General features: G+C 36.3%; 5 protein-coding genes across 5 annotated transcripts; 3 read left to right on the top strand and 2 right to left on the bottom strand.

Annotated features, from left to right (window-relative positions):
* Nucleotides 1–2,125: 2,125 nt before the first annotated feature.
* LOC130749641 (feruloyl CoA ortho-hydroxylase F6H1-3) lies at nt 2,126–4,926 on the top strand. The gene is made up of 2 exons (XM_057603013.1): nt 2,126–2,708; nt 4,261–4,926. The coding sequence occupies exons 1-2, from the start codon at nt 2,197–2,199 to the stop codon at nt 4,832–4,834; spliced, it is 1,086 nt and encodes a 361-aa protein (XP_057458996.1). The 5' UTR covers nt 2,126–2,196; the 3' UTR covers nt 4,835–4,926.
* Nucleotides 4,927–6,475: 1,549 nt separating this feature from the next.
* On the bottom strand, nt 6,476–11,882 carry LOC130748577 (uncharacterized). Its single transcript, XM_057601801.1, is given in 9 exon segments — nt 6,476–7,208; nt 7,547–7,591; nt 8,411–8,497; nt 9,420–9,548; nt 10,617–10,773; nt 10,867–10,940; nt 10,942–10,969; nt 11,310–11,389; nt 11,802–11,882. Coding segments are annotated over 8 exon segments (675 nt in total). The 5' UTR covers nt 11,324–11,389; nt 11,802–11,882; the 3' UTR covers nt 6,476–7,067.
* A 1,892-nt stretch (nt 11,883–13,774) lies between these two features.
* On the top strand, nt 13,775–16,297 carry LOC130745395 (protein FAR-RED IMPAIRED RESPONSE 1-like). Its single transcript, XM_057597607.1, has 4 exons — nt 13,775–14,126; nt 14,390–14,532; nt 14,649–15,832; nt 15,936–16,297. The coding sequence occupies exons 2-4, from the start codon at nt 14,392–14,394 to the stop codon at nt 16,288–16,290; spliced, it is 1,680 nt and encodes a 559-aa protein (XP_057453590.1). The 5' UTR covers nt 13,775–14,126; nt 14,390–14,391; the 3' UTR covers nt 16,291–16,297.
* Nucleotides 16,298–16,833: 536 nt separating this feature from the next.
* LOC130745396 (protein MAINTENANCE OF MERISTEMS-like) lies at nt 16,834–19,457 on the bottom strand. Its single transcript, XM_057597608.1, has 3 exons — nt 19,242–19,457; nt 17,745–18,716; nt 16,834–17,660 (listed from the first exon to the last, which is right to left on the bottom strand). The coding sequence occupies exons 2-3, from the start codon at nt 18,709–18,711 to the stop codon at nt 16,852–16,854; spliced, it is 1,776 nt and encodes a 591-aa protein (XP_057453591.1). The 5' UTR covers nt 18,712–18,716; nt 19,242–19,457; the 3' UTR covers nt 16,834–16,851.
* Nucleotides 19,458–19,573: 116 nt separating this feature from the next.
* Nucleotides 19,574–26,169, top strand: LOC130745394 (uncharacterized hydrolase YNR064C). Its single transcript, XM_057597606.1, has 13 exons — nt 19,574–19,923; nt 20,001–20,055; nt 20,153–20,208; nt 20,926–21,026; nt 21,291–21,360; nt 21,766–21,835; nt 22,095–22,151; nt 22,264–22,331; nt 22,432–22,512; nt 23,304–23,381; nt 23,479–23,634; nt 25,027–25,179; nt 25,887–26,169. Exons 1-13 carry the CDS (start codon nt 19,753–19,755, stop codon nt 25,962–25,964), a joined length of 1,194 nt encoding a protein of 397 aa, XP_057453589.1. The 5' UTR covers nt 19,574–19,752; the 3' UTR covers nt 25,965–26,169.
* The last annotated feature ends 65 nt before the right edge of the window (nt 26,170–26,234 follow it).

Genomic DNA, 26,234 nt, shown 5'->3' with positions numbered 1-26,234 from the left:
GACCCTTACTTAGTAACCCAAACTTTTTGGATATATAATTTGTCACTTAACATGATATTAGAGTCTCTATATATATATCTAAACGATACATAGTCTAATCATTTCCGCCTTCAATTCTTCTAATAAAAAGTTGAATTAAATAGCACATGCTATGTGGGCATGTGCATTATTCACGCACCAAATTCAAATAACTCTTACTGAAAAGACATGTTAGAATATAATATAAAATTATGGATGTGAACCTTAGTAATGACTTAATTAATTAAGTTATTGGAATTATTAGTGACTTAACATAAATAGAGTGTAAATTGTAACAATTAATAAATTTGCTCTTTGTTTCTAAAAAATACTGAAACAAATAAAATTAAAAAGAGAACCAATTATTTGCTAAAGCTATTCTGATAGTACCTATGTTAAAATACTTTTGGTAAATTAGTTTTATTTTAATAGAAACCAAAGCGAGAATATATACTAACAGTAGTAACAGATCTTGTGACAAAGTTGAGTTAATTAACAATATTTGACTGCCGGATTTGGATTCCTAGATGATAGCTTTATTTCATCTTTGTCGAAAGATCATTTGACATATATATATATATAACAGCCAAAGCCTAGGTATGCTCATTGAACGTGGAATTTTTATCAGTGGCGGAGGGATAGGGGTGATTTGCCCCTGCTTAGTCATCCCTGGATTTTAGGAAAATCTCAGCAAAAAATTACAAGGGGGGAAACTGTAGAGAAACAGCCAGAACAGGGAAAGAATAAAACAAGCCGGGAATAGAGAAACTAAGAGGAACAGGGCACCAAAGACAGAATACAAGTATACAACTCTTGTGTCATGCAATCAACTGAAGAGAGGGAGGGTGAATAAATTAAAATCTAAACTTTAAGGGAGATATATGAGACTGCATGTGTATAAATATACGAAGCATGCATTATGGACCGACCTAAAATGTATTGCTTTAATTACTTTTATTGTTACATATGAGCCTGTATCTGTATTTTGGTCTTCTATTAGACTATTTTAATTATGCATGTGCTAGTATGGCCAGTTCCTATATATGATCCTGGGACTTATGACTTATGAAATTACGTACAAAGTAGTTTTTCTTGGTTAGTGGTTACTGATCTGTTATACCAACAATGTAAAGAACTTGTGTGTATGAACAGTTAGAGTGAGAACGAGAAGAGAAAGTGACAAACCCTCAAAGGGTAGTAAACTCCATTGCATGATTGGTTAATGAATAGATTGTGCAGTGAATTTGGCTGTTTTACATGACCAAAATGCAAAAAAAAAAAAAACCAACCCAATTGATGAAGTATAATTAAGCAGGCAGATCAAAGCTTCTTTGGGATTTCCATGCTTCACATTTTCTTATTTATTTAATTGCTTTCTTAATTTTGAGTTGGTAGAATCATTATGAGTGACACCAAGTATTTTAATACAAAGATTCAAATATAAGATCACTTTTGCTTAAGCTAGAACATCTATGTGTCATCAACTTTAATTGAGAAGCTCTACATGATAAGTTTTTCCATAAATAATCAATGATTTCACAGATTTAACATACAATTAATTCGTGCTTATCTTATTTTAAAAGAGAAACATATTATTTCTATGCCAGAGGAAGAGTTTAATAATGTATTGACAGATATTGTAATCTGTCTAGTGAAAATATTTTTTCCACTACTGTTCATAATTTTTCTCTTAACCATTAAAGGTTTTTTTTTTTTACATAAAATATAGAAATGTTTGGTGTATACCTAACCTAAAAATGGACATGTACGGATGTACGGAAAGTGTTGTTACGGCATATATTATATACCACTATTCGTGATTATTTTTCTTAACTTAGTTTTAGCTGTGTATTATGTAACTCTCACACAACGTATTCTCAAACACCACAAAAATAAAATAAAAAATACAAACGTAATCTAACATGCTCCATGCGGCTTTGCTTGATTATTATTTGCGCTAAATCATACATGTAGCTTGCCAGTTGAGTTGGTGAGGCTAACATCAAAGCGAGTTATATTAAGTGGAAATTTTTATATTTTGAGTTGCTACCCCTATAGTGAATCAGGGTCAACTAATACATATATAAATAGTGATGGTGCGTGGCAATAGTTCCCAAAGCAACAAACTAACAAGTTCTCAATTAGCAATACCAAGAACTCCAAGCTACCCACTAAGAAATGGCACCAGTTACCGTTGCCACCACCCCCAACACCACCCGTTCAGATCTCACTGAATTTGTGATGCTCAAAGGGAATGGAGTGAAGGGTCTCTCTGAAATGGGGCTAAAGAGCCTCCCCGTGCAATACATCCAACCATTGGAAGAAAGAACATGCATGATCCAAGTTGTTCCTCAAGAGTCCATTCCCATCATTGACATGTCCAATTGGGATGACCCAAAAGTGGGAGATGCAATTTGTGAAGCAGCTCAGAAGTGGGGATTCTTCCAAATCATCAACCATGGGGTTCCACTCCAAGTGCTGGAGAATGTGAAGGATGCAACTTATAGGTTCTATGAGCTGCCAGCTGAACAGAAACTGAAGTACACAAAGGAGAACTCTCCATCAAAAGATGTGAGGTATGGTTCCAGCTTTAGCCCTGAAGCTGAGAAGGCATTAGAGTGGAAAGATTATCTCAGTCTCTTCTTTGTTTCTGAAGCTGAGGCTGTAGCAACATGGCCACCTGCATGCAGGTAACTAAATATGCACCTTATTTAATTAATCAATAATAACATAGTGTTTTTTTTTTGAAGTGAACAATATCATAGTTCAATTTTGGTTTTCCAACAATTCATTAATATTAAATTTTAAAAAAATTGCAGTTTTGTAATTTGACCTTTATAGTTCATGATGAAGCTAGATATTGTTGTGACCAATTTCACTATTTATGAGGTTGAATAAAACAATAAAAATCGGTTTACATTTAATGAGTGTAGACTATTAGAAAGATAGTGGAGACAAAGTGAGCTTATCTGCTGGGTCAATAATTGGTCTAGCTTTTTTAGCGAGTTGGGTCGGGATTTTGGGTTTAGAAGTGGGTCAAGTCAAACCCAACACGCGCTTTGACGAGCTAATGAAATGTTAGGTTGGGTCGGTCCGCCAACTCATATTTGATATTTTCACTCTTCTTTTTAGGTTATGTTTTGTTTAAAAGTTTAATGATTGCATGACATTATTATTTATAATTGTTTGAAGTAAACTCTTTTTTACATTCAATGAGTGTAGACTATTAGAGAGATAGTGGTGACAAAATGGGCTTATATGCTTGGTCAATAATTGGTCCAACTTTTTAGCGGGTTGGGTCGCAATTTTGGGTTTAAAAGTGGTTCAAGTCAAACCCAACACGCACTTTGACTAGCTAATGAAAGGTTGGGTTGGGTTGGGTCGGCCCGCCAACCCATATTTGATATTTCCAATTTTTTTTAGGTTAGGTTTTTGTTTAAAAGTTTAACGATTGCATGACATTATCATTTATAATTGTTTGAAGTACATTGTTACTGGCGATTTTATAACGCATCTAATAATGTTAATAAGATTAAGTGAGTGTGTTTCAGATATTTTCCATGATTTGATCAATGTTATTAACATACCACTTGATATTTGTTATTGAGGTTACCGTTACAGCTTTTAATACAACTTATGGTTGTCATTGGTGATATTTTCTCGTTGAACTCATAACCTTGAAAGATAAAGAATAAGTATAATATTATGATTGTCCTAATTTTTACATGTATCAACATACAAAAAGTGAAAGATTTCTTAAAATTACTCATTGCACAACCTTTTTTAATATTTTACTTCATTCTCTAAGTGGTCAGCTCATCAACTCGCTGGCCCACCGAAATAAGGGTAGGTTGAGGCTTTGAACTAAATGTCAAAATTTCAGAAGCATTAAAAAAAGTAATCACCAAAAGATTTACGCCAAAGAAATAATTGAACAACTCAAAACAAAATATAGTCTTCATCTACCGTCAATACAAGTAAAAAAAGTTATTTTACAAATTAACAAATTAATTTTAGCACATAAAAGATGTATTAAATATTAATAGTAAAAATATGGTTAATGTGTAGATAATTTTTTAACATGTTTCAATGAAGTTGTCCCAAAAGTTAATTTACTTCTCCCTTTTCCAAAAAAAGAACTAAAAGAAATTGTACGTATTAAAATTTTACAAAGTAGGTTTGAGATTTGAAGAAAGTAAACGTGAATGCAAATTTTATGCATGTGTGGCACATTATTTGCAGGGATGAAGCACTCGAATACATGAAGAGATCTGAAACTGTAATCAAACAGCTTTTAACTGTGTTGATGAAGGGACTAAATGTGAAGGAAATTGATGAGACAAATGAGTCACTTTTGATGGGTTCAAAGAGGATCAATCTTAACTACTATCCTGTTTGCCCTAACCATGACCTAACAGTGGCAATAGGGCGCCATTCAGATGTATCAACCCTAACTATTCTCCTACAGGACCAAACCGGGGGCCTTTATGTTCGAGCGGCGGACAGCCAAGGCTGGATCCATGTGCCGCCTATCTCAGGTGCCTTAGTGATCAACATAGGTGATGCATTGCAAATTATGAGTAACGGAAGGTACAAGAGCATTGAGCACCGAGTGACGGCCAATGGAAGCAAGGTTAGGGTTTCAGTGCCAATTTTTGTGAATCCTAGACCCATAGATGTCATTGGTCCATTGCCTCAAGTCCTTGCTGGTGGGGAGAAGGCCATGTATAAGAATGTGTTGTACTCAGATTATGTGAGGTATTTCTTCAAGAAAGCTCATGATGGGAAGGCGACCATTGAACATGCTAAGATATGAAGGGTTGATTAGCTCTATTTTGAGCTCTTCTTATCGATAAAAAAGTAAAACAATAATGGAAAATAAAGATTATGATATAATTTTATGTTCAATTTTGGCATAATTGTATTTTTTCGTCCATCTATTGAAGCTTGTGTCATTTTGGTCGCCCTATATATGTGTTAGCAAATTTAGACCATCAAATTTTAAAATTATTATAATCTAGTCAACCCTAACACTTACATACATATCTAACCACAATTACAGCTCGTTTATTGCTGTGGAATAAAATGACCCAATAAGTTGACCAAATATTATCTGAGTCCTACGCATAGGAGAGTAAAAATTCCTAATTAAGCTTTTTTTTTTTTGAATTCAAAATTCCTAATTAAGCTAACATCTCAATAATAAGAAAAAATATTTGTTACGCAATCATCATATTTGCGCATGATTCTCATAGATTTGTCAACAATTCTGCGTATATATGCACATCAAGGGAACACTCATCGGGTACACACAATTTGTTCAATCCTAATCCTTATTTCTCCTTAACTTTGCTGACTTGAGCATTAGAGTGTCATGTGGTTGCCCACCTCCGATTAGATCACTGGATACGAGAAGAATGAGACTCTTCCACAGAAGAGTAATCCAACTAAACACTCTCACCATCTTGCCAACATCCTATTCTTTGGTTTGGTATTCTCTTACCCGAATATTGACGCCTCCGTAGAAAACAAGTAAACTTTATTCTCGTCAATCTCTACTGTGACAAACACAAAAAGGGAAGAAAGAAGCTATACTCTCATCCGAGGAGGGCAACCTCTCGCTATCCATGAACCCCAAGCCATAACTACTTGATTGCTGACGGCAAGCAATAAAACCCCTATCTATTGTTCCACTACAAACTATACACAAGTTTAACTTGTTTATTATATTTCCTTTCAATCATAGCAAAGAAATTCATCAGCGCACATTACACTTCTTTGGTATCGATTAGTAAAAATATTCATATAGAATGAGAATAATCATATACTATTGTCGAAAGGAAGCACCACAAGAGGATGGAGTTTTATATGCTCCCCAATAAGATGGGATCAAAGCCTATTTTTAAATTGAGGTGAAAAATAATTACTTTTACAAATTTCTCATGACTTATTTTAAATTTTGTATTCTGTTAGAAATAATCAAGAGAAAATCTGTTGAATAGTTTGAACTACCGTGATCCAATTTTTCAAACACTTTTTCTTTGATTTAGTCTATTAGAATACGAGTTAAATCCTATTCTACAATCTACCATAAGAACTAGTTCTAGTGCGAGAATTATTCTACCTTTTATAAGAACTACTTTGATCATATATCTAATTAATATGGACCTCTACACAACCTTTTCACCTATGACTGAACATCTATAGTCTAGAATATCTGCGGGGAGCCTCATAAACAATTTTAGCATACCCAAACTCAAATTATAATATAGTATACGAAAATATTATTTCTTCCAATATTATTTCTTTAAACTACGTGGTAACAAGTGACATGAAATGTTGTTGTTCAGCCTGTTGACATAAAATTTGTAATTTTAACACTCAATAAACACAGGATCAATTCCAACTAAGCAGGTCCTCCCCCTATATGACATGTATCCATAACCAAAGGTGAAACTAAAAGGAATATGTATGTCCAAGTGGTATGTAAGGAGTTTAACAGATACAGCTGTTTATTACATTTCCAGGCCCAAAGCGCCATGTATATATTAATCATCACATTATTCAGTCTACACATATTAACTAGAGATAGACCAAGATAACTCTTATATATGTGAAGAAAATCCTCACCTATTTGGCATGCTTTTCGTAGAGTTATGTCTCACAAATTCTATTATGATATCATAGCCTATCCTAGATTCGTTAAGTGGAGATCACCTGTATATGTTCATTCCTGCATATTCCACGCTCCAGATATCCAGTCATGGGCATGATGTGATGTGTTGAGAAGTCTCACATTGACAAGAGATATGACTAAGATAGCCTTTATATATGTGAAGACAATTCTCACCTATTGAGCTAGCTTTTAGGGTAGAGTTATATCTCACAAATTCTACTAATCCCTGCTCATTTCTTTTAATGGTTCATACAAAATTCCACCACCACCATTCAATGGCTTCAACAACTCGTCACTATACAAAGAATACAGCTCTCCCGCATGTTAAGGATTGAAGAAATGCATTAAATTAAATATAAATTCTCCAATTTCTTCATGATTCATCTCTGTTATGGGTTCTGCTGAAATGAACAAGGAATTCCGTATTTCCCTCGGCACCTTTCAGAGGAGACTCAATCCAACCTCTTCTGCAGAAACCAAAATTCTCTACTCCCTTGCTAATCTTCTCAAGAACCTGAATTGCAGAAATCAGTCACTTTTCAGTTTTAGCTTAAAAGATTTCTCTAATCCCTTTGTTGTTGAGAGTCTCGCTTAGAACACCACAAGCAGAAACCCATAGAGAAGCCAAAAACACTACATTGTTTCATACAAGGTGTGAAGGCTAGATTTAACTTATTTGAAACTTAGAAGGGGGTAAATCATAAAATTGAATGGAGGGCAGAATATAAAGCATTTTGTTTGTGTGAATGTGATTTCGCATGCCATTCGTCCTCTAATATTTAGATTTCCCATAATTATATTTTGAACATTGATGACAATAAACAAGCAGATCAAAGAGCCAAAACCACTCACCTCTTGATGGACAATGGGATCTTTCACAATCCCCCCTTTTCCTACCTGCACAGAAGATGATATTCCCAATTTAGAAATAGTTTCATGTTTCCCCTTTATTTCAAGGAGACTGCAACAACAATGGTGATTATTTTCTAAAAAACCTCAATGCTAATTGCACAGAATGTTGTAATGCTCTTCCCAATCGAGGATGGGAGATTAATTTGGAAAAGACTGGTTTACATTTTTACGCAATGTGAGATGATTATACAATGGCAGTCCGTATGAACTTAGGCCACGTTTGGAAGAGCTTATTTGAGCTTATCTGATACCATAAGCTCTTATGCCCGTGTTTGGGAGAGCTTATGCAAACAGCTTATGGCCTACCATAAGCTGTTTTGAGCTTATTTTCATAAGCTACTCAGGATAGCTTATGAAAAAGAGCTTATGCTTATATATAGCTTATTTTCAATTTATTTCAATAAAAAAATTAAAATAGCTTATGAATAAGTGCTTATGCATTTCCATATATATCCAACCATTCCACTCCAGCTAAAGAAACCATGAAAACCACACCTATGTAACACACTAAACTCCTTCCTCCTACCAACATCTCCGACATTTATGCAGAAATTGATCCAAACTTCAGGGCACAGCTAAGTTCCCCAAACACTCCCATGAAATCTCTCATGAATCAAGACAAAAGAGAAAGAAAATGCGAGTCAAGAAAATAAAGAAGTGAATATTTTTATCTTTGCGTTCACCCACAGTAACCTATAGTGACTCCATATCCTAATAGCCAAGAAGAGAATTTTGACCTGTTATTATTGCTGGAAACATCCAAGCAGACAGAAAAAGAATATAATAGGAGTTTGTATTTCTTACCTGAGATCTGAGAGCTTCAAATTGTGGTTTAACCAACGTCACTAATTCTGCATCTTCCTTCATAACATTGATAACTGCAGGCATGACCTGTTAAGAGAATAGAAGACCGTTTAGTGGATCAACAAGGCCTATCTATCATACAGGTAACTAAAAGATATAGATCAGTGCAAATCATATCAAATGTCTCCTATCCTTATCCTTCTCTAGTAGCTTAATAAGGGTGGTTTAGTGTCAACCAGTTAACAACCAATGCAACAAGGAAACAAGATCATGATGGTACAGTTCTAATATTAAAATACTATAAATAGTAAAATTGTTCGTATGCCATTCACAATAGAGGGATTGTGTCATAAGATACAGCTTATGCAAACGAAAAATCTTCTAACTAATTTCAATTATGTTTTAGGATCTTTTAGAAGCAAAATACAAATCATCGTTACAAGTCATAACATGGAAGTTGAGGAAATGAAGAAGTAAAGACCAGAGTTCTGAAAACCAGATTGGTAACTATTCTTTTCTATTTTTGTCAAAACAGATCAGTAACTGGAAGAGATGTGGTTCACACTCAGCGTATCAACTAAAGGATAAACAGAATTCCTATTAGAATCTTATTTATATATATACACAGAACTAAATCATGTTTTAAAAAAATACTATGAATAGTAAAATTGTAAAACATTTATTGACAAATAGATGACCATAGGGTGCCCAGGTTTGATCCCCACATGAGCATCCCAGGCCATTTCTAACTATATAACATGCCATCTTAAAATGTTGCCAAGTCAAAAAAGTGTGCTCTGCTCGACCACCCAAACCAGAATAACCCCCTGGTTCTACCATATTTAAAACACTTTTGACTAAATTCAGTGGAATAAGAAGAAGCAGACTAATAAATGGATTAGCTTCTTGTTTAAATATGCAGGTCCAATACAATTTTCGGACTAGAGATGAATCTATTTAGGAACAGTAAGAGGAGTATAGGACTATGTAACCTAATTTTAGAGCTTACCAGAAGAATAGAGATGAATGAGAGGTCCAAAGTCACCAAATCAACGTTTTGTGGGAGCTCTGCAAGATATCTTAAATTTGTCCGCTCTATAACAGACACACGTTCATCTCGTCGAACTTTATCAGCTACCTAAATAAGTTAACAATCATTACCGAATTCCAATAGAGAATCTCTAAGCAGCATTGATCGATATGCAATAAAATAGTGCATTTAGTGAAAGGCTAAATGAAAATAAGAATAGTGTATAAAACCTCAGAAAGAAGAATGTGAAACAAATAGACTCCAAAGGAAATGCTTCACATTCTTGCTTAACTTAAAAAATAAGAGAAATTATTGAGATGAGTTTACTGGAGTTGCAAAAAAAGTTCTCAAATTATTAAAATTTAAACATATTACTGCAGAAGTTCAAACAAAAAGCCTTATAGATCAAATTCCATAATATATGTCCAATGCAGCCCATATATGTTTTATTTTACTCAAACTAAGATCTCTGCAAATTACATTCTAATAAAATAAAAAATTTATGGGCTGCATTGTTATTGATAAACAGTAGACATTGATATTTCAGCTGTAAACCAGTAGTAACAACTCTACCCGTAACCCTTCAAGAAAACATGGAGAATGAAGTATTGTTATTGATAAACAACTGATATATCTAAATGTTGTTTACATTTTACTTGCAACTATAAGAAATGAGGTTGTTGGTTGTCATTTGTCATTATTTCATCCATCTGCTGATGGTCCCTTATGAATTTCATATTTTAAAAAAGAATTTATTTCAAAAAGAAAAGAAAACAGGCCCATAAAAAAGATATGAACAAAGAAATTTAGGGTAAAAAAATCTGGAATAAAGATCCCAACAGGAACACCTGTTAAACCAGCATTAACCAAGTAAGAAGAACCACATGGACAAGAAGGAGAGTGGGAATACGTATTAGAATTTGGGAGGCCTAACTCAAGTACTCAACCCAAAAGCAGGCTCAAGAGTTGAGGATTCCCTTGGTCATATCTCTAGTCAATGTGGGACTTCTCAACACACACTCTCTAGTTAATTGGCATTTGGCACCAACCAAGCCTTGAGAGCTTGTGTGCAATATTGATGTCAGAAGTTCAATCCTCCACCAAGTCACATTCGCCCACCCCTTCCAGGTGCTTGCACCTCCAAAGTATGCCATAAACTACTATTTAACAAGTTACCTGTCCATAACCTACGTCCACTCCATAAACATGTGATGCACCATACTGAAGTAAGCAGTCAGTAAATCCTCCAGTTGACAGTCCAGAATCAAGAGCTACTTTACCAGCAACATCAACACCCAGCTGTTCAATGGCAGCTTCCAACTTATATCCAGCTCTGTGTTATAAAAAAAAAGCCAAATAATAATACAGTTTCATTAAAGTTGCTGTTCAGATATTATTTCAAGTAAATAGAGCTTGATGGCTTCACCTACATACGTATTTCGGAACTTCAGCCATTATCTCCACAACAGCTTTTTCAGACACAGGGGTACCAGCTTTATTTACCACCTTCCCATTCACACGTACTTTGCCTGTATCATATACGTTATCAGTTTTATATAGTAATACATTTTCTCTTTTTCTCATTAGAGTCTGCATGGAAAACTACTCTTGATTGCGAAAATAAACATCAAAATAGCATAAAGAGAATGGAAGACAAAACGAATGAGCTTCTGAACTGTATTAGTAATGGTACTTAGGGTTTTGAGTTGTACATCTCAGTGTTGCCAATCCTGGATAGCGGTGTGTGTGGCCAACCCAAAATTCTAGAGTGGCATAGTGCATAGCAGGATGACTACTATGCTGATTATGTTATACGTTTTATATCATTTATTTATACTATATACATGTATAAAAAATTTAAGCAATTACCTTGCAAAATCCATGACTGAATGATGGATCTACTATATTGTTGATATCTATCAAGACATGTTTCATCCAACCGCTTTTTCCTGAAAGTAAATGCACAAATATATATAAAGCATCTCAGTGTCATCGGTATTTCAAAGGGGATGGGTGATAAGAAAATCATTATGTTGTAATCATAACTATTTCCTAACGTTTAAGAGCATATCTTATCATCCTCTAAGTGAAATTTCCTCTCTTAATTTTTAATTGTAAAATTAAGGTTTTGAGGTCATTACATTTTTGTCCTTTTTCAATATGTTCATTTTAGTTTCTCAATTCACCAACTACATGTCTTCATCTAATACTTATGGTGATCCTCAATCCAAATTACTTTACACAATAGTAAGCATGGCAATATTTTGTTCTCTCATGAAATGGGCAAATTACATAATAATGAACAAACAGAACTTGATGATGCGAAGAAAGAACACGGTGGTTAAAGCACGGAAAGCTTACTTCTTCACAGGTACAATCTTTTCCGATTTCGCAGTCGCATAGCTCCTAAAGGAAGCTGGAACATGACCATCAATTGAACTCACTGAAGTTAATTTCCACAAAAAAAAGTAAAGTATCAGTGAATCACACGTTCCAATATACAGTTTCATCTAAGACTAAGAGTTAATTTTCCTACAACTTGTACAGATAAATGGCCTTCCAAGCTATAGTGATACTATGATAGTAACAATAATAATAACAAAATAAAGAAAGAGCATTGATTCGCCTCGCGAAATCACAACACCTCATAATCAGTTATGGGGATAAGCTAAGCTACATAGGCCGCCGCGTTTGAAAGAGCTTATTGAGTATATCTTATACCATATCATGACATACTTATAGGCTATTTTGAATTTATTTTCATAACCAACTCAAATTAGATTATGGATAAGCACTTATGTCTACCTATAAGTTAACAGAATGGAATGGAATGCTCAGAGAGATGATGGTACCTGTGGCATGGAGGTTTAGATTGCGAAACCGAGAGAGGAATGATAGGGCTGTTTCGCTCTGAAAACCTAAGGGGTGCTGCTTCAGAAACTGTAACGCCATTTTCTGATGTGGCTTTCACGGGCAAAGAAGTGAATAGTTACGGACGGTGCCTACCAACTTTTGATTTTTTTTGTAGTATCATCATGTTTGAACTAAAACAGGGACCCGGAACGGAAACTTCATGTGGGTCGCTGGTGATAGGATAATAGGATAGACTCACACATCTACCCACATCAAACCCACTTATAAATAAAAATCTAATATACCCCTATCTTTTAAGCCTCGTTTAGAAGAGTTTATTTGAGTCTATCTTATAGCATAAGCATTTGTGCAAGTGTTTGAGAGAGCTTATACAAACAACTTATAGCCTACCATAAACTGTTTCTGCAAACAACTTATAGCCTACCATAAGTCGTTTATGTTTATATATAGCTTATTTTCAATTTATTTCAATAATTTTTTTCTAATTATCTGTCTTTGTGGTTACGACAGTGTGTGCATAGGCTCAAAGTTTATTTTGTTAATCAAGTGTCATCCTATTGAGCAGACATGGTTGGATTGGTGTCTGCTGCCTCTACTGAGCCTTCCTACATGAAGGAAGGGAAGGAGATGAAGATTTTGACCTCAGAGCTAACAAATGACAAGTATTCTTTACAACATAATATTTGTTTGTATAGTATATGGTTTAATTGATGTAGTTTAAATTTTTAACTTGATGTCTGACTTATTTGAACTTTGACCATATCTACAGGGGAAAGGTTGAGTTGACTGTATTCGGTGAATACGTTGCTGTTATAAACGACTACTTATCATCTCACTCTGATGGAAAGCCTGTAGTGGTTGTTGAACGTGCTAAAATCAAGACATTTAAGGGTATTTGTTATTGTTATTATCTCTTATGTACAAGTTAGAGTTCTACTAATGCTTGCAATCAATATATTGCCCAATTGGTTTTAGTCTTTTTATTGATTCTAACAATTAATTATCTTGTGTGAAGGGAAAAATGGGTTGCAAAACGTTATAAATGCAACTAAGCTGAATTTTAATCCTAATATTCCGTCAAGCTTACGGTTGAGTACACTAAATACATTAATTTAACAATACATTAGTCTAAATAGTACTATTTAACATTGATTCCTGAGTATAATAATTTAGTGTTGAGAAGTTTTATACTAACCGTCAAACACCCAATAATTATGTGTCACTTAACACAAATTATTAAATTATTCTTTTATTTAAATTAAATTAAAATTAAATAGTGCGAAACAATTTGTATCTGCGTAAAGAAAGTGTACAAACATAACATGTATCGCACGGGTAGATATTCTAGTAAAATATTAAACTAGATTAGATAATTCAATTACTATTGGTAAGAGGGTCTAGTCTAACTGTCTAAGCATATTCCAGTTTCCTAACCATTTGAAGGGAGTTGGGTTTGGGGCCCCCCCTATGGGGCTCCGCGCCCCACCTCTTTTTTTTTAACCCATAAATGCCCTACGGAACTTAAACTTCCGTATTCTATAAAATAGAATACGGAAGTTAAAATTCCGTATTATAACTCTGACAGTCATCACCTTTTCCACCATTACTCCTCCCTCCACCAACCCCTCCACCATTACTCCTCCGTCACCAACCCCTCACCAGCCCCCTTAACCCCCTCAATGCCTCCAGACCACCCTCTCTCTCACCCTCTCCTACCTCACTTTCATCCTCACTTCCATTCTTCCTACCACCACCACCAACTCCTTCATTGGCAAGCTCTCCACCATTGGATGCAAAAAGATAGCATTTGAGGTAAGTGTTGTTAGTTGTTTGTTGTATGTTGTTAGTTTAAGTAGTTGAAGTTGTTAGATTAAGTAGTTAGATTAAGTAGATTAAGTAGTTAGAATGATGATTTTCTGAATTCTGAGATGTGTTAAAATACGGAATATAAAGTTTCGGAGTCTATACGAAAATTAATATACCGTATTCAATACGAATTATAAATTTCCGTATTAAATACGAATTATAAAGTTCCGTATGCAATATGGATAATAAAGTTCCGTATTCTCTTCCAGGGATGACAGAATCATTTTTATTTCATGAATCCCAATTGATTGAAGTTGGATTGAACAATGCTCAACCTGAAGAGGTGCCACCACCAGCATTTGTACCCCCGTGTATAAGTATAGATGTCTCGCATTTATTTACAACTGATCAGGTATTCTTTGAACAGATTTTTGCATTGTTTTGAAAGTGTAATATATCAATTCTTATTATGTCTTGATCACCCTTGTTTATGCCTTGTTTGTGTGTTGGGTATGCATCATTGAACAGATTTTCCCTACCCGTGATGATCTTATCAATTGGGTTCATGGAATTGCGATTGAAAATGGATATGTTGTGTTGATCACAAAGTCAGATAGCGGTGGGAATGGAAGCAGAAAAGCTTATGTCATGTTGGGGTGCGAGAAGCATGGTAAGTATGTTCCCTACAGAGACCCTGACCTTGTTGAAGGAACGAGAACACAAAAGACAGAATGTCCTTTTAGACTAAAAGGACGACCTATGAAAAATGGCATAGATAGAGATTGGCGGCTAAAGGTGATGGAAGGTACACACAACCATGAACCAGCTAGGTCACTACTTGGCCACAATTTTGTTGGTCGTCTAAATTCCGAAGAGAAGGAGCAAGTGGAAAAAATGTCAAAGAGTTGGGTTCCACCGAGAAAGATGCTGTTGACTTTGAAGGAAAACAATCCTTTAAACTTGACTACCATATCTCAGATTTATGGTGCTTGCAAGAGGTTAAGAAAATCCCTCCGCGGGTCATTGACAGAAATGCAACACTTGTTGAAGAAGTTGGACGGTGACAAGTACGTCCACTTTGAAAGACATGAGCCTGGATCGGAAGTCATTAGGGATGTATTTTGGGCTCATCCAAATGCTATCAAACTGTTCAACACATTTCCATATGTAGTGATTATGGATTGCACATACAAGACAAACAAATATAAAATTCCATTGCTTGAGATTGTTGGACTGACTTCCACAGATAAGACATACTCCATAGCCTTTTGCTACATTGTTAATGAGGGCACAGATGACTACGTTTGGGCACTGGAGTGTATGAAGTCTCTATTAGCTGATCAAGCCATGTTGCCTAAGGTGATTGTTACTGACAGGGATCTTGCCTTATTGAGTGCTGCTAAGCAAAGCCTTCCCAACACCAGCCATTTATTATGCTTGTGGCACATCAACAAGTGTGTTTTGGCAAAGTGCAAACTCTATGTTGGTACAGATGATTTTGCTGAATTGGTTATGGGGAAGTGGGGAGAGGTGGTGGATGCTGCAACAGTTGAAGAATTTGAAGTTCAATGGATGCAATTGTTTAATATGTGCAAGGACAAATACAGCAACTTTACCTCCTATTGTTCTACTACATGGTTGGTCCACAAGGAAAAATTTGCCAAGGCATGGACAAATCATGTGATGCACTTTGGAACAACAACAAGTAACAGGTACAAAAATTATATGAGCTTAATTTATGCCTTGTTATATGTTTTTCATTTGATAGATTGTTTACATTGGAGAGTTAATAAGATATCTGTTTGTTGTTTGCAGGGCTGAGGGTGCACATGCCAGTTTGAAGAAGATGTTGCGGGATTGCAAGGGTGACCTAGCCACTTCTTGGGATGCGTCGCATAGTTTGACATGTAATCGACATACTGAAATATTAGCATCGTTTGAGCGCAGTATTCACAGAATTGATCACATTTTCATGTTCCCATTTTACACAAATATTAGAGGATTTGTGTCAAACAAATGCCTGCAGCTCATCGACGATGAACATATAAGAATGAAGTCCTACGGCGGATGCGATTGCTTGTTGAGAGAGACTCATGGACTACCTTGCGGTTGTGAACTTGCAGGTCACCGGTCAACCACTCTCTTGTCAATTAATTCTATTTGTTATTGAAAGTGACACTTTTGTGAACTTGCAGGTTATGAAAGAATTCCATATGAGTCAATTCATCCATTCTGGAAGAGACTGAGTTGGGAGCATGTACCTGAACCTGTTGCAGATACTATCAGCAACCATATTTGTGGCATGAACCATGGAGATATGCAACCAGAAGTTGAGGCATTGACACATTATTTCAGTTCTTTGGATACTGGAGGGCAGAGTATGGTAAGGAGGAAGCTTCAAGCTATCTATTGTCCTGAAAGCAGTTCACTTTGTACTCCTGAGGTTCAGATAAGGTCCAAGCGCACTCTTAAGGCGAACGAAAGAAAACCACCCAAGGTTAAAGCAATAGGATCCTTGACTCGTGATCCTTCAGGTTTTGAGCATGTTGATAGGGAGATCAAAGAGGCAAAGAAGGCTTCGCAACCACCAAAGAAGAAGAAGCGTGTGAAGAAGTCTGATACAAGCTATTTCATGGGTCATTTTCCATCCTTTTTCCACCCATATATACACACAGTTCATAATGATACAAGCAAAAATAATGTACATAAATGTGAGTGTACAAATAAAATATCATGAACAAAAAATCACAATTGCATGAAAAATAAAATTCAAACTTACCACAGCACTGAACTCCTCCCTCCTATCATCAGGGATGATGAACCGATGGGACACACCGCCATACCACCTCATGTACTCCTCCACAGCCTCTCCCGAATGAGTAACAGGGATCCCCTGAGGGCGCAGGTGCGGCACAAAATCAGCATAGGCAGCATCTGCGGTCTCAGCAAGGGACCCAGTCGTCTGGATCTCGGAGGGGTGTCGAGGGACATCCTGGATGTAGCCAAACTGGCGCAGAACCCTCTCTGGTAGATGTCGTCGAACAACACGGCCAAATGGCGTCCGGATGTAGCCAGAATACATGGCCCTCTGATCCCGTGGTCGATGAGCCCGATGGTCCTCAAATGGGGTCCATATAATGTCATCCACCGTCAGCTCATCGAGCATGACTCGCCTCTCATCGAGGCCTGCATGCCCGACCCGGGACATAACCCACCGCCGCGCCCTAGGCTGGTCCTGTGAGTACTCCGGATCCGCCCTCCGGATAATGACGCGATCAGAAAGGTACTCGTAGGCCCATCCTAGCAAGAGTGAGCTGAAACCTCCCATCTGGGCCGTCCCCCTCCTGGACGCTCGATCAAGCTGGTCGTACAACGTAGCGAGCGCAATTGCGCCCCACGCGTACTCGGACACTCGACCGAGATCCTGCAACATACCTATCCAGTAGACGGTCGTGTGGTATCCACCGCTCTTGCTAGCAAAGAGCGTCGCGCCTAGCTGGTTCACCAGCCAAATCCGTGCAGCGTCCTCATATCGGTGCTCTACAATGAAATGAATTCAGTTAACAGTTAATAACAATACAATAATAATAGATACTATTTAATCAAGTAATAATTAAGACATACCCTCCAACGCAGCATCATACAGGGTCTGCAAGACCCCAAAGCGAATAGTCTGGCTCCTGTTCTTATCAAACTCAGCATGATAACGAGCAACAGATCCTCCCATCAACTCAGCACATAGCGCTGCACACTCGTCCCTCTCCCCCCTCCCAGGCGTATAGAACCTCGACCCCATTGGGAGATGGAGAAGAGCCGACACGTCGTCCAGGGTGATGGTCATCTCCCCAAACGGCATGTGGAAGCTACTAGTCTCCTCATGCCATCGCTCCACAAGGGCCAAAATGAGGCCTGCATCTGTCTCCGAGTAGCTGCACCAGGGTAGCTGATGAAGACCCGTCTGCTCAATCAACTCTCGAACCCTCCTGTGACTGTCTGAATCACCATCACAAGCAAGGTTCCAAACCTTCCCCCCAGCTGTGGCCACCCTCAAGTGTCGACGGTCCACATACCGCTCGTCTGTGCGTAGGAGTGCATGCCACGTCCAGGGAGCCTTGTGATCAGCATAATGCGTGAGAAGCGACAGATCAACAGGCCCCCCCGGAAACGGCGGCAACCTCTGGATCAGGTCCTCCTCGCCACCCTGTGCCTCTGGCACGACATCAGCATCAACATCAGGAGGAGGAATACTATCCTCGTCATATGACCCCTCCTCGCCGGATGACTCCTCGTCGGATGACTCATCGCCGGATGACGACTCGCCTGATGACTCCTCGCCTGGTGACTCATGGCGAGGTACCTCAACCATGGGAGACGGCGGAGTAGGAACTCGATCAGTAGGCTCAACTGGAGCTGGAGCTGAAGCCTCTACCATGGGCGACTGCATAGAATCAACTGGAGCTGGAGCTGAAGCCTCAACCGCGTGAGAGGTCGCAGCATGATCGCCGCGCCGGCTAGAAGCATGTAATAGCCGGTGTCTATCCTCTGTAGGCCCCGCATCCTCACTAGCTCGAGACCTCTTTCTGTTCTTCATTCTCACTATATATTCAGAGCAAACATTTTCTAAATAAATTCACTGAATAAATTATACTCGCTCAATTACTAAATTTCTCAATTAAATCTCTAAATAAAATCACTAAATAATTCACGATGTTTATAACTAAATTAAAAACATTTTATAAATTAACTAAGCTAATTAGATTAGGTTTTATAAATAAACTAAGCTAATTATATTAAGTTTTATAAAAACATTTTATAAATTAAGTTTATAACTCTAAACAGACACCAAATACGGAACATTAAGTTTCATATCCAATACGGAACATTAAGTTTCATATCCAATACGGAACATTAAGTTTCATATTGAATACGGAATATTATGTTCCGTATCGAACCAGAACTCCATTAACGACATTGCATGATTGGAACTCGCCCCAAAGACCAATTTATACAATTTCAGCCAACCTAACATCTACTTAAGCATAAATCGACTATCCTAGGGTTGAAAGATTCCATAATTTCAAGTTAAATGGTGATTTCAAGTTGAAATCCAAACTTACTTACCTCTAGGTTCAATGCAATGAATGGGGAGAATGGGGTTGATGATGGAGACGATGGTACCCTGTCCAGATGATGATTGAAGCAAGGAGAGCGTCGGTCTCGAAGATTGCAGAGCAAGGGTTGGGAATGGTTTGGAGCGCTGAAATGGGTTTTGAAAAAACCCCTGTCGATTACATAGTAATATAATACGGAACTTTATATTCCGTATTGAATACGAAATTTAATATTCCGTATTCTTGTAAAGGGGGTTTTTCCGTAATTTCCCCACTTTAAGTGGGGCGCGGAGCCCCATAGGGGGGCCCCAAACCCAACTCCCCCATTTGAAGAACAAGAAAGAAACTTGGAAGAGTGAGGTCCAGAGAATCCCTATCCTATTAATTTCCCCAATGGACAAAAACATAACCAAGTTTCAATTTCTCGTTGGCTTAACGGAATTTCAGTTAAGCTACATTTCCCTCTTCACTCTCCACTCTCCATTTTCAACCAACCACTACTGCTTCTACTTCTTCATTCCATGTCCATTCAAGCTTTTCTCGCCTCTTCTTCCTCTTCATTCCACTCCCACCTTCACCATTCTTCCACAACTGCATCTCCATCACTCCCTGCCGCACGGTGGTTCCGATCATACCCTTCGAAGAAGTCTCTGAAGCTGAATTGCAGTTCAAATGGCAATAGCGGCGACCAGGTTTGTAATTTTTGGTTTTTTGTTTTCTGCTTTGGCTCTTGAAATTTGTTTGTGACCATTGGTTTGTTCTGGTGTAGGATTATTTGCTGGATGCTCCAGAATCTGTTGGAGATGGATTCTCTTTTAGTGGAGGTACTTTTTTATGGATGTTTTGGGGTGAAGTTCACATGCATGTTGCTTTTCTGTGATTCTGAGAAATTTATTGGAATCTTGTGGTGTCTTATTACAGGAAAATATTCAGATGGGCCGAGTCCAAGTGATGATTGGTTTAAGCAAGGGAAAATGGTAATTTATGATTTAGTTGCTGTTAAAAGTGTGTTTGAGTAATAATATCATGTATTTAGCAATGTTATGTATGATTTTTGTGATAATCTCCTGCTTCGAGTGTCATCACTTTTAGCTATAGATTTTTTTGGTCATCAATTCGAGTGTCTCTAAGTTGGTCCTTTTATTAACAGCATTGGGAGAAATAAGATCGGAGTAATGGAACACCAACTTAGGAATTAATTTGAAGGCATTTTACATGTTTGTGGGACTGAATTGATGGCATTTTGTATTATGGAGGGACTAACTAAGTCACTAAATTGATAAGATAGGACCAAAATGAAGATACTTCAGAAAATACATTTTAGGGTTAAATATATTTTTAGAAACAGAAAAGATGACTGCTCTTCAATTAATTATAATTATAATTTCATTCACTTTTAGTACTTAAAAATCCCAAAAATTATGTACTTTTAATCCCTAGTGAGGGGCTAAAAGGACATTATTTTTTAAAAGCAAGGGTTAAAAACAAATAAAAGTTTAGAAAGGTATTATAAAAATAAAAAATTACATTTTCCGGGATAAATAATATATGTATCCCTGAATCTTATTAAAAATGGTATGGAGATATTCCTTTATGAGTTTTATCAGTTCCAATTTCACTTGCTTGAGGTTACAACATGCAATTTTCAAGCCATGTATATATGGTTTTATTCATTAACTTTCTGATACTGTTAGATTAGAGCCTATTCCAATGCTGGCACCAGTGAAAAGGCAAAAGATCCAATTTTTGGGCTCACTATGGGTGCTAGCTCTCAATCTTCTGGTAATAGTTTCAGGTAAACTAGATGTAGTTTTACATGTTCAATGGTTTTCTATTTTCTCATTGAAGAACAAAAGATAATTTAAGAAAAAAGTAAACTTGGAAAAGTGGCAGATGAGATCTAAGTTGGAGCTTAGCTTGACATAAATATATAAAAATAAATGATTCTAAAAGACTTGTTTGAATTTGCAGAACTTGGTTGCAAACAGAAATGATAAATGGTATTATTTTCAGGGTTACTAATTGAATCATATTTTTTCAATATGATTTTATACAATAGATGGTTTTGTGTTGAACGCGGAAGTGCTGATAATCCTTCAGTGATATTAATCCATGGTTTCCCTTCACAGGTGAGCTTTATTTGTCAACAATGTGTATAGATCCCTAGAAATTTAGTTATCTTTATGATTAGTACTTGATTAGCTCTTGTAAGATGGACTTTGTGTACAGCATGCTTGTAATATCATTCATCTCAAAAAGCTCTCTATTTTGCCATGCTATGTGACCTTTGTCTATTATCTTGTGTTCAGTTTCTATATGATTATTAGCATGGTAATTTAGACTCATTAGCATGTGTTAAAATATTAGTACTTATGATTGTACTTAATGGCCATAAATTTGCCTTGTAATTAGTCCTCGATTAGATCTTGTAATATAGACTCAACGGCATGACTGTACCTTGAGTCGTTTTATCTCAAACATATCAGATATATTGAGAAATAACAATTTTAATGGCAAATTGATGCTGCTGCCAGGCATATTCTTATCGTAAAGTTCTTCCAGTACTCTCCAAGGACTATCATGCCATAGCATTTGACTGGCTAGGTAAATTTACAATGTCTTTATTGGATTTATGATTATAATTAATTCAATTTCATTTCTCTCTGTTATTTTTTGTGACATTTGGAACTATTCTATGTGCCATTGCTTCAACCTGTTTGTGTCATTACAAATTTTGTTCAACAAATTTATCCCTGAGATGGATCCGTGAATTTTTATTTTTCAAAAATATTTTAACTTTTCTTAAATTTAAGTCACCACTCTAGAAACAGATAACCTAACTCCATTTACTATCCTCTTTCAGGATTTGGGTTTTCTGATAAGCCTCAACCTAAATATGGGTTTGACTACACACTAGATGGTAATTACTTTAGCGACCAAGTAATCTTAAGTAGTTACTTGCTGTTTATTGGAGATTCCTGTTTCTGAAAAAAGCAAAAGTAGCAAACATGAGCTATTTTTCTTCTCTTCAGAATATGTATCATCATTGGAGTCACTTATTGATGAACTGGCTGTTACTAAAGTCTCACTTGTTGTCCAGGTAAGTTTTCCTTAGCTAATAAGAAGCATGGGTATACAGTATACTAACAAAACCATCTCTTCTTTGATATAGGAAGTTCTTTAATCTTCTTTTCTCACAGGGATATTTTTCGCCAGTCGTAGTTAAGTATGCAAGCAGTCACCAGGAAAAGATAAACAACTTAGTACTCCTTAATCCACCTGTACGTTTATTTTACTATCAAATTTAGCTTTTTCTTAACACTAGTCACTATTGACATCATCAATCAAATACATTAAGTTTCCTTGAGTTCCATACAACTTTGATTTTCCTCATATTCCTAAACATTATACCATCTTTTATGTAAAGTATATTCGCTATTTCTATCAAATGAAAGGGGAATGTCAGTCATTGGGTCCAAGTGTGCTGGATGAAATGAAATAATGTTTCGTTTGTAACTTAATGATAGAGAAATACCAGTCAAACTCAAAGGTGTATTGTCAAACTATAAGTATTTTAATGTTATATAAGCCTAAATGATGGGTGGTAAAAATTCAGCAAGAATATAAGTTTTGTGTTGCAGAGATGAAAATGTTACAATGAAGGAGTGGTCTCACAAGACAGGATAGGATAAAAAGTGAAACATTAGAGTGAAAGTCGAGATAGCTTCTATCCACAAATGTTCCAAAAAGTATCGGAGAGGATAGTTTTGCAATGATGGGAGAGAGGGAAGGCAGCATGAGTAAGGGGGAGAAAGGGATAGAGGAATGTTTTGAGTGGCCAAGGACAGGGGTAGAGTCTATGTTGTAGCTCTGAGTATTATCTTCTTCTGTATATTATATATTTTTTTGAACATTTTTTGTGTATTTTTTCTAGTATTTTTCTTTTGTAAAAGAAGCATGTTTCCTTGAAATTTCATCTTATTTCCAGTATTAATACCAGGTATATCAGAAACACTTTCCTAAGTACTTCTTAACAATTACTAACTGGGATTCCTCTTTCTTATTTTATAAGCTAACAGCCCAACATGCCAAGCTTCCATCAACGTTGTCCATATTCAGCAACTTTCTGCTAGGTGAAATATTTTCACAGGTATAAAATGTTCATCAACCTTTATACATATCTAAAATTTATAGTTTGGTTGGTTCCTAAAGACTCTACCCAATACATTGCTGTTCTTCCTGATTAGGATCCCTTAAGGGCTAGTGACAAAGCTCTGACAAGCTGCGGCCCGTATAAAATGAAAGAAGAACATGCAATGGTCTATAGAAGACCCTATCTCACATCTGGTTCTTCAGGCTTTGCACTAAATGCAATTAGCAGGACCATGAAGAAAGAACTCAAGGTTAGTATTTATCTTTATCCTAAAATATATTGAATCAGTCTTTCCGTTGTGACGATTGTGAGTTTGCCAAACATCACTGGGTAAACTTCTCTCCAGGCTCTAATGAAAAATTGATCCATTTTCCGTTATTCACTTTGATGATTAGGGCCTTGCCCCTGTTTCTAATATTTCAGACTGGACATGGTTTGTCTCATTTATTGATGATTATACTAGAGTTGTTTATTCAATTTTATCTGATGGTGAAACATAATTTGGGAAAAATATTGAACATTTGCGCTCTAACAAGGGAAAGGAGTATGCTAACTAACACCTATCAAAATTCGGAATTTATGAGATTTCATGTGTTGATACTACTCAACAAAATGAGGCTGCTGAGAGGAAGAATCATCACCTTATTGAAGTTGCTCGAGCTTCATTATTCTAAATGGAAATCCAGAGTTATACTGGGGGGAAGGGGTCTTAACAACCGTTTATTTGATTATTGACTTCCATGTAGTGGGCTTTGTACTCTTAGTCCTGTTGAACTCATGTCAAATCACTTTCCTTCTGTTTCTGTTATGCAGATTCTCGAGTCTCAAATCTTTGGTTGTGTTGCTTTGGTTCATGGCCATAAACAGCATAGATTTATCCACTAGTGGTTTTTTGTTCAAAAGTGGTGTAGATTTATCTATGAAAGTTTACAAGACACTGATTAGATTAGTTATGAATAAGAGATCAACTTCAGGTTACTGTATGTTCTTGGATGGAAATTTTTAGTTGCACTGGATGAGCAAGAAACAAAAAGTAGTTGCTTGAAGTGAAGAGGTTGAGTATGAGTTTTGAGCCATGGCACAAGGAATATGTGAACTACTCTGGTTGAATATTCTATTGAATGAGTTACAGATTCAGCACAGCGCTACTATGAAGCTATAACGTCACAATAGATCAACCATTGACATTGCTCATAATTCAATCCAACATGATTAGAACAAAGCGTATAAAAGATAGATCAGCACTTCATCATAGAGAAACTAAACAATGGTTTAACCACTACATCCAAAGTTCCATAAGGTTATCAATTGGTAGATGTGTTGACTATAGGACTTCCCACATAATGGTTTTGGGATCTTAATAGCAAATTAGGGAATGATAGACATTTCATTTACCAGCATAAGGTGGGGTGTTGTAAATAGCTTATTTTAGGATAGAATATTTTTCCATAGTCCTTACCTTATTTTTCATCCTCTACATATTGTGTAATTATTAGGACATTTTATTTTGATTTTCATTTTAAGGAATTTAGGATGCATGTACTATTTATGAGTATCAGAGCTTGTAATTTGTATGTTATTAGTGAAAAAAAATTCTGATAACATTCATATCTGTCAAATCTTTGATTCACTTTTCCTTCAGGGGTATGTGGACAATATGCAAACAATACTTAAGGACAAAAACTGGAAAGTTCGAACCACAATATGTTGGGGCCAAAGAGACCGCTGGTTGAGCTATGATGGAGTGGAAGATTTCTGCAAGGATTCCAACCATACACTTATTGAGGTTCCAACGGTAAAATTCTTTAGATTCCCTTTGCCCATTCTTGTTAGTTTTTAGTAGTAACATACTAACATTTCTTCCATGCTTACCGCATTTCGTAGAGAAGATAGGCCAAAAATACATTTTCAGGCAAATAGGCTTGTTGAATGCAAAGTTTAATTTGTTAACACTCCTACGGGTCTAGATACTAACATTTGCCAAATACATTTTGTGCCTAGAAGGTTTCTTACAGGAGCCATTAATTATGAAAGGACCAAGTACAAAGATTGATAACCATTTTATCAGAAAAGAGATTCATTTAAGGGAGATTAGTACTGATTTTGTGAACTTCAAATAGGTGGCAAATAACCAACTGTAATTAATACTAATTAGCGGTGATTACTATCTCATTGATTGGATTTAATTAAGCCATAAGTGCTCCCTTGTTTGTATTGTTTCTTACTGTATATATGAAGATTCTGCTATATCACTTTCAATGGAGTAGAATGAATATTGAACAGTAATGTCACTATGGTTCCGAAAACAGCAACCCAACATTTAATTTGAATTGACCCTTTGATCCTCCGTCATCTAGTAATAATAGTTGAAACATTGTTTTATCTTTGAAACTAAACATTCAGATTTTTTTTTTATCTTACCATTTGTATTTATGCTTATTCATATATCTTTTTGCCTATTCTCATATGGTAAAGGTACCATTAACTTCTTGCACTTTGTAGGCTGGTCATCATGCGCAGGAAGATTGTGGTGAAGAACTTGGACAACTTATTTATAAGATACTAAGCAAAAGGAAATAGATCTGAGGATATTTTCTCAGTGCCTCTTGATATGAGAATAAAGGTCACACTTGGATTGTTGGTTACTAAAAACTCGATCCATGCGAGTCTTGGATAGTAGAAAGATACCTATTTGTTTTTGTATAAAGAAACTATTGGAAGGTCAATTCAAACTATTGCACGTTTAAATTTAAGTGTACAGTCAAAGCTCATGATATATTCTAAATATTTGTCTATGTTTTCTTTACATGGTCAATTCCTTGTTGCCATTTAGATAATGAAAATGTGAAA

Source organism: Lotus japonicus, chromosome 3, assembly GCF_012489685.1.
Source record: "Lotus japonicus ecotype B-129 chromosome 3, LjGifu_v1.2".
In the NCBI taxonomy this organism is placed as follows: domain Eukaryota; kingdom Viridiplantae; phylum Streptophyta; class Magnoliopsida; order Fabales; family Fabaceae; genus Lotus; species Lotus japonicus.
This window is presented reverse-complemented; position numbering and strand designations above follow the sequence as displayed.